Source organism: Bombyx mandarina, chromosome 25 (assembly GCF_030267445.1).
Source record: "Bombyx mandarina strain Sakado chromosome 25, ASM3026744v2".
Taxonomy (NCBI): Eukaryota; Metazoa; Arthropoda; class Insecta; order Lepidoptera; family Bombycidae; genus Bombyx; species Bombyx mandarina.
The window spans coordinates 6669132-6681004 of record NC_143231.1 but is presented as its reverse complement, the minus strand read 5'-3'; the positions used below and the strand labels follow the sequence as shown (position 1 = coordinate 6681004).

General features: G+C 39.3%; 1 protein-coding gene across 1 annotated transcript in view; it reads right to left on the bottom strand.

The window, feature by feature from the left end:
* Positions 1-1290: 1290 nt before the first annotated feature.
* Positions 1291-11873, bottom strand: part of spn-E (tudor domain containing 9 protein spindle E) — a 28025-nt gene continuing 17442 nt past the window's right edge. Inside the window, exons 21-27 of the mRNA XM_028180904.2 lie at positions 11338-11498; positions 7669-7788; positions 7052-7174; positions 5925-6072; positions 5098-5219; positions 3183-3407; positions 1291-2733 (exon numbers count right to left, since the gene is read on the bottom strand). Coding sequence (XP_028036705.2) covers positions 2595-2733; positions 3183-3407; positions 5098-5219; positions 5925-6072; positions 7052-7174; positions 7669-7788; positions 11338-11498 — 1038 coding nt within the window. The 3' untranslated portion in view covers positions 1291-2594. The remainder of the gene's footprint in view (positions 2734-3182; positions 3408-5097; positions 5220-5924; positions 6073-7051; positions 7175-7668; positions 7789-11337; positions 11499-11873) is intronic.

Genomic DNA, 11873 nt, shown 5'->3' with positions numbered 1-11873 from the left:
TATTTTTCCTAAATTGATACTAACTTTGGCGCCGTAGATATTTTTTTTAAACTCAAACGGAAACGACACAATCTACAAACATATTAGGGGTTAAAGTATGAAAAATAATTACCGATTTTTACTGAAAATTTTAAATTGTTTTTTTTTATTTTTTTATACATATTATCTATACATTGCTGCCATCTAATAGGAAGGTCATTTATGCCTTTGCGATAGAGTTCTGGTGATCTAGATTCTACAAACTGTGTAAAAGCATTTTACAAACTGTGTAAAAGCATTTTGTACTGCCTCCTGGAAAGAAAACTTTTTATCACGTGAAAATTGTCCAGATCACGAAAAAATGGTAGCCCGTTGGAGCAAGGTCCGGCGAATACGAAGGGCGACGAATGGTTTCTAATCGAAGTTCCTGTAGAGTTAAAACGGCTTCTCGTGCTGTATGAGATCTCGCGGTATCATGGAGCAATAATGGTGAAGATCGATTCATGAGTCGGGGCTGTTTCACTGCAAGTTTTGCTTTGCTATCATTGTTCGGAGTTCGGCACAGTAAACATCTGCCGTTATTGCTTGACCAGTTCGGAGAAAGCTATAGTGAATAACACATGCTGAGACCACCAAGCAGTTACCATTACCTTTTTATTGGTAAGCTTTACTGTTGCGGCGTTTGACCTAGAGTAAGCCATTAAATTTTTCACTTACGCTTATCGTACAGAATCCACTTTTCATCACATGTCACAATTCGATCCAATATTCCTTCATTTCTGTATCGATTCAATAAGGCAACACAAGTTTCAACACGCGTTTCTTTCTGCAGATCAGTCTAATCATGAGGCACCCATTTTTCATATTTTTTTATTTTATTGATTTGATGCAAATGCATCAATATTGTTGGTAAGGTAACGTTAAACCATGCCGCTAACTCCTGGGCAGTTTGGCTCGGATCGGCTTCCACCATCTCTTTCAATTGATTATTATTCATATGTGTGGGCGGTCTTCCACGTGGTTCGTTCTTCAAATCAAACTTTCCATCACGAAAGCGTTTAAACTAAAATCGCACGGTGCGTTCATTAGCAGACCCCATTCCAAACGCAGCACATTTTTTTAAAAAAGAACCTCATAGGTACCATTTGAAAAAAGTATCACACAAAAATCTCAAACCATGAAGGACTATGTCAATTTGAAGTACCTATTACAATAAAACGGCAATTTCATACTAAACACCTATTACTAAAAAAGACACCAATCAATAATAGGATTGAAAAGAAAATACTTTTGAACCAAAACAATCAAAAAGATAGGTCAATCATTTATTCACATCAACATTACAGCTGCTTAGTTATGTGATAAACTAATTAATTATACTTATACACTTTACACAAACTCTTTATCGAGTTAATCTAACTTATGATTCAATTGGGTAGACGACAAACTTTTAGAAGCTGCACCTAATTTCCGTATGGACAGATTCTTTTTTTAAATATTCAGCTAAACGTTTTGTGGCGGGTTGCAGGTATACCTACAGTGATGTAGTCTGTGGCAGACATCAAATTCCCGGCAAAACGGAAAACCTGTCAGAAGTCTAGAAATATTATGATTGAAATACTGGTATAAAATATTGCTTCAATACAGATACTAATTCAATATCAAAGTGAAATAATTTAATTATTTTGTTCGTACAAGATATTTTACAAATATACCCCCAAAATGTAATATGTATAATTTTCTTTTGTTTATATCAACATTGTAGTTTCCTTTAATGCGAACCAAATTATATTAAAACTATTTTTATATACATATAGTGTGTACACATATTCTCAAACTTTAAAATAGATTATAATGACGACAGTGATATCACTAGAGATTTCTTAGAACGTTTTAATTTAGCGGAAATTTTAAAAATAAAACCTATATTTACACTGTCTTTAATTAGAACAGTGTTATTCGGCGTAAGAACAATATAAACATTCTAAAAGTTTGTATTCTTCCCTATTAGCACTAAACGAGATCAACTTCGGAAATAACAAAATGTTACGTAACAGAATGTGTCAAAGACACATTTTAATGTCACAATAAAAAATATCACAAATTACTTTAGTAACGTAGACAAAACAAATATGCCATATTACAAAGCCCATCTTTCTTAAGCCACAGATCTGGTTTATTTTCAAAGAAAACTATTTTTTTTGTTTTCCACATTAATGACAATTTGATGATATCGTTATCTAGGAGTAATATATAGCATCGTATCATTAGGAACAAATAGGCCATATTTTCAATTTCACTTCTTTCAAGGTATCATAATTCTAAACGCATAAAATTTGCCCTGAGAGAAAATCTCATCAAAAATTTCAAAACACAAATTTATTTTTATGTTCGTCGACATTATTACTTTATCGCGAAACTTGAAGAAAAAAACAAAACAATAAAATAAAGACTAACAAACAATACTTATCGCTTACGTCCGAAGATAATTTGTATAAATCAATATGTTTATACAAGGTTTTATTCTCAACAATTAACACATTTTTGTTATCAAACAGTTATGTTAAAAATAAACGGTGGTCTTGGTGTGAAGATTAAAATGTTTTTTTTAAATGTTATGTTTGGAACATCTGAAAATCTTCTTCCTTTTCTTTGTGAATGTTGGAGTAGAGATGCAACCTCATGGCGTGAGGCGGCATCGGTCCGGTGCCGCACAGCTTACACGACAATTCGGCGCTTGACGATATCGGAGTCCTAAACGGAAAACAAACAGTATAATAAGTACAGACAATAACACCTTGTATGGGTGTGCAGATTCGCGGGATATCTGTGTGCTTAGCGCGAGTTTTTTAACGTTCTCGATCGCCTAAAAATAAACTCAAAGTACATGGGCCATTTTCGGCCCAACTACTCGTGCTCTCAAGGACATTAATGAAATATCTATAGAAAACAAATTTTCATTTTTAGATACTTATTATAAAATTTAAGGGTATTTTAATCTACTACCGGATCGGAATCGCGACCCATTAAAAATATCCGGCGAGAAACTCAGCGGGTTGATTGATGCATGGGTTAGGTTGCACGTCGACCTCTTTGTCGAGTTCAACGAGTACGGTTACCGGGGTCCCTAGGCCTGCTTCTAGTATTAGAGCTGAAGGCGTCTAATGAAAAGTAATGAAATGGTAGCATAGAGGGCAACTAGCCTGCTGACGAGCAGCTTGAGTTGGTCGTTGTCCCGCTTGAGGGCCAGCAGGTGGTCGCGCGAGACGGGGTGCAGCTCTAGCGGCACGTGCAGCTCGTACAGCACGGCGCGCTCCACCATGTCGGGCACGGTGATCTCCATGAGCTCGTCCTCGGGCACGCTCTTCCACTCCCACGCGGTCGGCACCGCCTCGGTCGGGCGGAGCTTGCGACGTTTCTTTATCAACCTATCAATACATACATACTTTTTAGTGCACCAGCGCATAAAAACGACAACTTTTTTTTTTTTATTGCCTTTCTAGGCAGACGAGCATACGGCCCACCTGATGGTGAGTGGTTACCGTCGCCCATGGACTTCAGCAATGCCAAGGGCAGAGCCAAGCCGCTGCCTACCGAAAAAACTAAAACTTGAAGTCCTCGTGGCCTAAAGGATAAGACGTCCGGTGCATTCGTATCTAGTGATGCATCGGTGTTCGAATCCCGCTGGCAAGTATATATTTTTTTCAAATGAAATACGTACTTGACAAATGTTCACAATTGACCACCACGGTGAAAGAATAACATTGTGTAATAAAAATCAAACCCGCAAAATTATAATTTTCGCAATTACTGGTGAAAAGACGTTTTGAGTTCGCACCACCACCCTGCCTATTTATGCCGTGAAGCAGTAATGCGCTCCGGTTTGAAGAGCGGGGGAACCGTTGTAACTATACTGAGACCTTAGAATTTATATCTAAAGGTGGGTGGCGAGTTTACGTTGTAGATGTCTATGGGCTCCAGTAACCACTTAACACCAGGTGAACTGTCAGCTCGTCCACTCATCTAAGCAATAAAAAAAAATTGTTGACGGATTCAATATAATACGCCAGAATACCTAATAGTAATCGTTACACAGCTGTTATTGTATCCTTCACATGGGACACGCAAATGTTCCGGCACAGAAATGGGTGAGATAGTTCGAGCAATAAACCTTAGAGATGAGCTTAAAATTTACATTGGTTTTGAACCGGACATCGATAATCAAACTATTTGAAAATTAAGCTTTCATGTAGCTCACTTCAGTGTATTTATTTATTTCAATCTTACAAACTAGCAGTTGAAACAAAACATTTGTGATACTAATGATAGCTTAAGTAGCTTCTTGCAACAATTACAAATCGATGCAAGCCGTCATGGAGTTTATCCGTTTCCAAAGCATCGACATAATTGAAAAGATGAGTGGATGAAGTGGATATGATATAATTTGATAATTTTGAGAAAACGGGCAACAAACTTTTGTTAAGTACTTGTACTTTTTATTCGTATATAGCTCCTTCATCACGTGCAATTTCTAAAAATAGCCTTTTAACCCGTAGTTTTAAGTTTTAATATGGTTTATAGGCACATAACACTCAATGTAAAAATTCAAAAATCAGCACATTCATTCAATGTAAAAAATCAAAAATCTTAAAAATTGTATATATTTAATAGCCCCTTCATGCACTCATGTCTTCAATTACTTCAACACGCCACATAGGGTACCAGTGACCTACATAGCAGTCAATAGGTTAACGAAATGTCTCTAAGTGGGAATCGAGGCCTGTATTAAAGTAGATAGCACCACTAACCAGCCGAAATATGATCGTGTACTAGCTAACTCGGCAGACTTCGTAGCGCCTCAATCGATAAATAAAAGACCTAAACTTTCGTATTAAATAAACGTAAAACAAACAAAAGGAATGCGACACATCAAAGGAAAAACAAAACTGTTATTTTTATTTAATTCCGAGCATTTTCATATTTATCTAGCTTTTAAATCTTCTCCGGACTTCCACAAATAATTCAAGACCAAAATTAGCCAAATTGGTCCAGCCGTTGTCGAGTTTTAGCGAGACTAACGAACAGCAATTCATTTTTATATATATAGATAATACGTACTGCATGAGATTCTTTCGAATGATGCCGGGAATCTGAGGTCGGAATTCGTCGTCCGCAGTCGGCATGTCCTGTCCCTCGCCGCAGTACAGCATGTAGTCCGTCAGGTAACGATTGTGATTTATCTGTTTAAAGAAAAAAATATAATTAAACCGCAGTTTTTACAATAAAAATAATTCTATACTTTATTAATAAATTAAATTATTATTTTATATTTTTTTACTATTTTAGGTAGGCCTTGCTGACGTCCATGAGCGAAGGTAGCCACTCACACTCGGATGAGCCGTACGCTCGTCTACCTAATAATAATTATAATCTACGTAGTCTTACATCGAGTGTTCCAGTATGCATAGTGCGAGTTTTTTAACGTTCACGATAGCGTAAAAGTTAACTCCAATTTGTATGGAGTTGGAACGTTTACCTAGGCGTGCCGCTAGGGGGCGCTGTTCTAACTGCATACAAATATCAGTTAGCTTTTACGCTATCGAGAACGTTAAAAACTCGCATTAAGCACACAGTTTGGTTAACTATAAAAGCGTGTTTTTTTTTTTTTGTTTTATTAAATAATTATGTTCCAATGTTCAACTAAACTCTAAACGAACGTTTCATTGACCGAATCGTTCCGATTATGTGTTTAGACAAGTGTTTGTGTCGAGCGAGTGGCGAGAGAGTTTCGAGAGAGTGTCGAGTTAGTGTCGAGAGGGAGTCGAGTGTGTTTCGCGTGAGTGTCGAGAAGGGGTCGAGTTTGTGTCGAGAGAGCTTCGAATGAGTGTCGTGCGAGTGTATGTCGAGTGAGTGTCGTGCGAGTGAGGTCCGGGGCGTGTAGTTACCCATCCGATGTCCTCGACGTCGAGGTCGGCGTCGATGTTGACGAGCAGGTCGTGCTCGGGGAAGCGCGGCGCGGCGTCGGGCGCGGCCCCCAGCCCGCACAGCGCGCTCACGTAGCGGGTGGCCGCGCTGTCCCGCCGGAGCTCCGCCCTGCGTCGCGGTCGCATTCCATAATTTAGAAATATGTTAATCGACAAATCGTCCGAACCGACCACAAACATTACTAAGCTCTATTGTAATTTTTCTTATTCATTATTAACGTTCGGCTTCACTCATGTGGTCTACACTTTATATCGTTTCCGTGACCCGTGACCATGGTAATGGAATAAAAAGTACCAAATATTTCTGGGGGGGGTAAATGGCAAAGAAAAGATCTTCCGTCGAACAGGCGAAGTAGCTCGGCAAACCGACGGTCTAAATGTTATTGCTCGGCACTTGTATACGGGTGTCCTACAAAGAGGAAATGTGGTATTTAAATCTTTCGACTAAATTCTTCTTCTTTTTCTCCACTTTATCTTCAAATTTTTCTCTTCCATTCTCTTCTATCAGCCGTCATCTCAACACTCACTCCTCTCTCTCATATCATCATTCACACACTCCATCCATGTCTTTTTCGGTCGACCTCTTCTCCCTCTAACTTACACTACTATTTCCATACATGTCCTAGTCACATGCATATTCTCTAATTATTAAATCTTTGACTAAATTATTAATCAATTAAGAAGCTATTACAGTATACTATGTTACCTGTTTTGTTCAATGTTCGATAGCCATCTGTCTAAGTCATTCCGAAAATTCAATAAAATTCGATTATGTATAAATATTTTAGGGTGGAAAGCCTACTACTCTTAACACATTTCACGCGCACAGTTCAAGTTAAATGAATAGTCACCGTTGTAACTATACTGAGACCTTAGAACTTATATCACAAGGTGGGTGGCGCATTTACCTTGTGCCAGTAACAAAAAAAAAAAAAAGTTACCTCAACATGCCTACTATTTCCACGAGACCGGGATCTCTTGTACGTAACATCTAACCACTATTACAATGTAGCAGAGAGCATAATATGGGAACGTGTTTGACCTCCACATATCGAATTAAACGATAGCTTCTTGAGCGTGTAACGTACGTGGGACAGAACAGCAGCGCGATGATGGCGGGCAGAGCCGGAATGTTCGGCATCAACGTCGACAGTCGCAGGGTCAACTTGCTAAAGCTCTCATTCTGTCCGACCTCTGCCGCGACCAGCAACCTGAAAACAGATGTTACAATATGTGAAGTCGTCGTGTCCTAAAGGATAAGACGTCTAGTGAATTCGTATCTAGCGATGCACCGGTGTTCGAATCCCGCTGGAAGATACCAATATTTGTAATGAAATACGTACTTAACATATGTTCACGATTGACTTCCACGGTGAAGGAATAACGTCGTGTAATAAAAAAAAAATCAAACCCGTAAAATTATAATTTGCGTAATTACTGGTGGTAGGACCTCTTGTGACGGGTAGGTACCACCGCCCTGCCTATTTCCGTCATCAAGTCGTTGTAACTATACTGAGACCTTAGAACTTATATCTCAAGATGGGTGGCGCATTTACGTTGTAGATGTCTATGGGCTCCAGTAACCACTTAACAAATAGGTGGGCTCTAAGCTTGTCCACCCATCTAAGCAATAAAAATATAGTGTAATGAAGTTACAGTTAAGTAGTTAGTTACAGTTTAGTTAAGTTAGTTACAGTTTAGTTACCTTTCGTACGTAATCTGGGGCTCGGTGTCGAGCAGGACCGAGTTGACGGAGCTGCTGTCGATCTGCACGGGCTTGTCGCGGCTCGAGTACATCAAGTTGTGCAACGACGACTCCAGCGGGCTGCAAGTGCACACGCACGTTACGCTCGGCAACGGCCCGCAGTGTATTCGACAGAGACAACACTATATGACTTTCTCATTTTTTGGACAACAGCTAAGAGGTTCACACAGACCGGCTCGGAGAGGACAGCAGACTTTTAGTACATTGGAAACAGAGTTTTGAATAATTGTATACCTAGTCAGGTCATAAATTCTGTCACATGTTTAATGTAAAATAATTGAAACAAGTTTATTCATTATGTAACCATTCATATACCAAATTGAACTTAACAAAACATAGATTCTTATGACACTAAAGTTTATTCAAAATGACCTCCGTGATTTTGAATACAGGCCTTCAATCTGCGCGGACAGTCGTCTATCGCAGCACGAACGATGTCCATGTCAATATCGGCGGCTGCCTTAATCAAGGATGTCTGGAGTGACTCCAAATTGGGATGTGGCTTTGAGCACGCCTTTTCCTCCAAGTGTTGCTATATCTTGTAATCTAACGGATTCAAATCTGGACTGGAGGAGGGCCAGTCTTCGTGCCGGATGAAGTCGATTTTACGCGCGCCAGCCAGTCTTGTGTGCTCTTCGCTCTATGAGCTGGCGCCGAATCTTGTTGGAATACCCAGTGCCTGTTATTGAACATGGTATGAGAAACAGGTTCCACAAGGTTCGTCAGGACTGTATTTTGAGACACAACTGCATTCGTTTTTACACCTTTCTCACAAAAATATACCTCTGTTAAGCCCCAATAAGAAACTCCCAACCATACCATGAGCGAGGATGGAAAATGACCTCGTTGGACACGCGGAATACGGTTGCTCGCTTCTTCACTACTGTGTGCGTACACCTTATCATTTTGTTTGTTGTAGCTCTCTTCTACGGTAAAAAGTTTTTCATCCGAAAAAAGAATTTCCCCATATTTTTTCCCGCGTACCGCTTCAACAAAGCGCGGCATCTCTTCAGTCTCAGGTCCATTAGACGAGCATTCAAACGATGTCCTGTTTTTCTTCGATATGCCCGAAGCCCTAAGTCTTCATTTAACACCCTTTTCACCGTGGTTCTGCTTAACCCCATCTGAAGGGCCAACAGTTTCTGCTTACGTTTGGGATTTCTTTGAATTCGCGCCTTCACAGCTTTTATCACTGCTGGAGTCCTAACAGACCGAGGGCGACCACTTCTTGACCTGTCATCTACACTAGAGTCTTCATTGTATCGTTTGATGGTACGATAAACGAATCTTTTGGTTATATTCAAATTTTTCAGTATGTTAAAAATTTGAATTGGCGCGTAACCGCAACGATGCAACGCAATAACTGCAACATGGTCTTCTTTAAGCGTCCACTCCTTATTTAAAAATGAATAAAATTCTAAAAGTATACATTTTTATTTTCATGAACAATTCGAGATTCGAATTCAATAAACTTTTTTGTGGCCAGCATTCTAAAAGAAAAGTTTTTACTGTGTGACAATACTTATGACCTGACTAGTTAATAGCCGGCAAACTTCTTGAGCATTTGTTGACGTAGTGGGGGTAAGTTCGCGCATGGTACACTCACGTGCAAAAACATTATTTACTCTGCGTCATAATGCAATTAAATTATTAAAATCAACATATGTATTTATTTATATATTTATTAGAACATCAACAAAAAATTTAGGTTAATAATTGTAATAATTTAATCTTGGGGTAAAATAGATATTCCTTCTATTAAGTCAAAACTAGAGCTGTTGCCAGGTCTTGGTTCAGTTGAAGCGAAGCTGGTATTTGTAATTTTTTTTTCGTTATCATAATCTTGACCATCATCATCATCACTGTTTTCATCACCCGAGTCGCTATCATCGTGATGAGTCGACATAGGGCTCATCGGTGTAGTTTATAACTCGGTCGGTTCGGTCTTCTTTTTTGTCTATAATTAATTATTTTTTGAAGATATTCGATTCGTAGTAATCGAATGTAACTTTTTTCAATTAGCAGCTTCCGATTATTTTCCATCTGAAGCCTAGCTCTTTCATAATTCGTCGTAAGCTTCATTCCGAGCCATTAAAATTTATATCTTCTTTAAATTGTTCGAAGCCTTTCTACGGTACGGAGTTTCGCTGCTTGTTATGTAGTTATTATGATTACATCTTTTTATTACAGATTGAATGAAACTATCCATTCCGGTAACTTTCTTCTTCCCTGATCTTTTCTTACCCGGAGTCCGAAAAACGGCGAGCAAGCCAGAGCCTTTAGCTTCGTTAATAATGCACCTCACAGTACTGATGTTTTTGTTGCTTCCGAAGTTTGTTTTACTTTTTCCATATCATTCTTCCCCTGTTTTATAATGAAGCACTATACGTCGTACACAATTTTTCTACCTTTTCTTTTGAATACTACACCAGTTTGTCACTGCATAGTGTATTTTTTATAAAAAATCAACAAACACTCAACAAATAGCAATGGCAACAAAGTCAACAAGCAATTATAACAAATAACTTAACGATTAATAACGATAGACTTTTCACTGTATGCAAGCGTACTTTTGGGAGCAAGCGGAACGAGGGCGCGGTGCGGGACGCAAGGTTCGACTGATCTACCAATAACGCGCTCAATACGATTTCCCCTGCCGTCGCGCCTCACCCTCACCACCAAAGTGATCTAAAATTCGGTTCTGCGCAGTCAAGGTCATTTGCTCAAGAAGTTTGTCGGTTACTATAGTAAAGTTTATTTTTGCATGTCGTCGCTGTCAAACCAAAATCTGCTATGTGCAAAAACTCTATTTTGAATTAACGAGTAAAAACGTTATGGTATAAAATTTTATATCAAGGTGAATTTTTAAAAATTACATCAAACGAAAGCTGTAGATAAATATTAAAGCTATAGACACATAACAGTTTTTTTATACGGTAGATAGGGCTGTGAACTATACGAAAAGGTCAAAAAGTCAAAATCTCAAAAAGTGCATAAAGCAGATTTTGGTTTGACAATGACGATGTGCACTTTTTTGTCATTAAAAATGACAAGAGGAGCCGACCGGCTCCTATAGCGCGCTCTTTCTCGCTCGCGTAGCCGATCGGCTTTCAGATCTCTTCGAGCCGGTCTATGTGAAATAGTAGACGGCTCCGCTCCGGCCAATTCCAAATATATACGATCCGGTCTGTGTGAAAAGAAAAAAGCGAACCGATGCTCTCCGAACTGATCAGTGTAAACGGACCCTAAGCGCTTGAAGAAATCCGCGACATCGATTAATCTATGATTCCCGGAATCGTTTTGATGAACGCTAATATTTTCCAGAGCACGTGCGTCCGTTAAACAAATTTCGATATGTTTATCGTTTTTTTTTTTTTGTGTAGTAATTATCAGCATTGTAGGTTTTCAAGGACAAGCGTATTGCATAATCGAAATTTAAAGCGAGGGGAGGTGCGGAACGTCCTAGTTTACAGATTCCTAGATATTACAGAGTAAGACTATGCAGTTGATTTGATTTATTTTCTAATTCTTTTTTGTTACAAGACACAATATAGAATTAAAATACGATTAACTTGGGTATAGAATATTCTAAATAAAAAAATTACTTACCTGTAGGGTCCTTTTAGGCAAACATCCGTAACACATTCCCTGTAATTAGGCGGCGCTGCGTCCCCCAGCTGGTAGAACGCGGCTTCCGTCTGCTCCTTGTTGTAGGCTCGCTTCTGCGCGAGGTTCAGTTCGTTCGCAGTCTGTCTCAGGTCATGGTTCAGCTAACGAATTAACACAATACAGTCTTTTAGTACACAAAGTTTCTACTGTAGGCGCGCGAGTTCACGTACATCCATGAGGAATGCGATAGTGCTGTGACCTAACTAATTATGGTAATGTCGATAATAACTACCGATTTAGTCAACAGCTGTCAATTTGGTTTATTGTAACTTTTTTTTTTTTTTTCCCACAGGAGAAAATCGCCGGATCCCCACCCGCGCGGCAGGTGGGGTATGTGGGAGTTGAACCCACTAAAAACTCCTGCCGCTCACAACCGGCGCTCACAACCGGCGACAGGGTTGACGCAGAGCACATTACATCCATCCCACCGTCCCACGGACGCCGGACCGGTGGCCGCCAGCGACACGACCACCGGT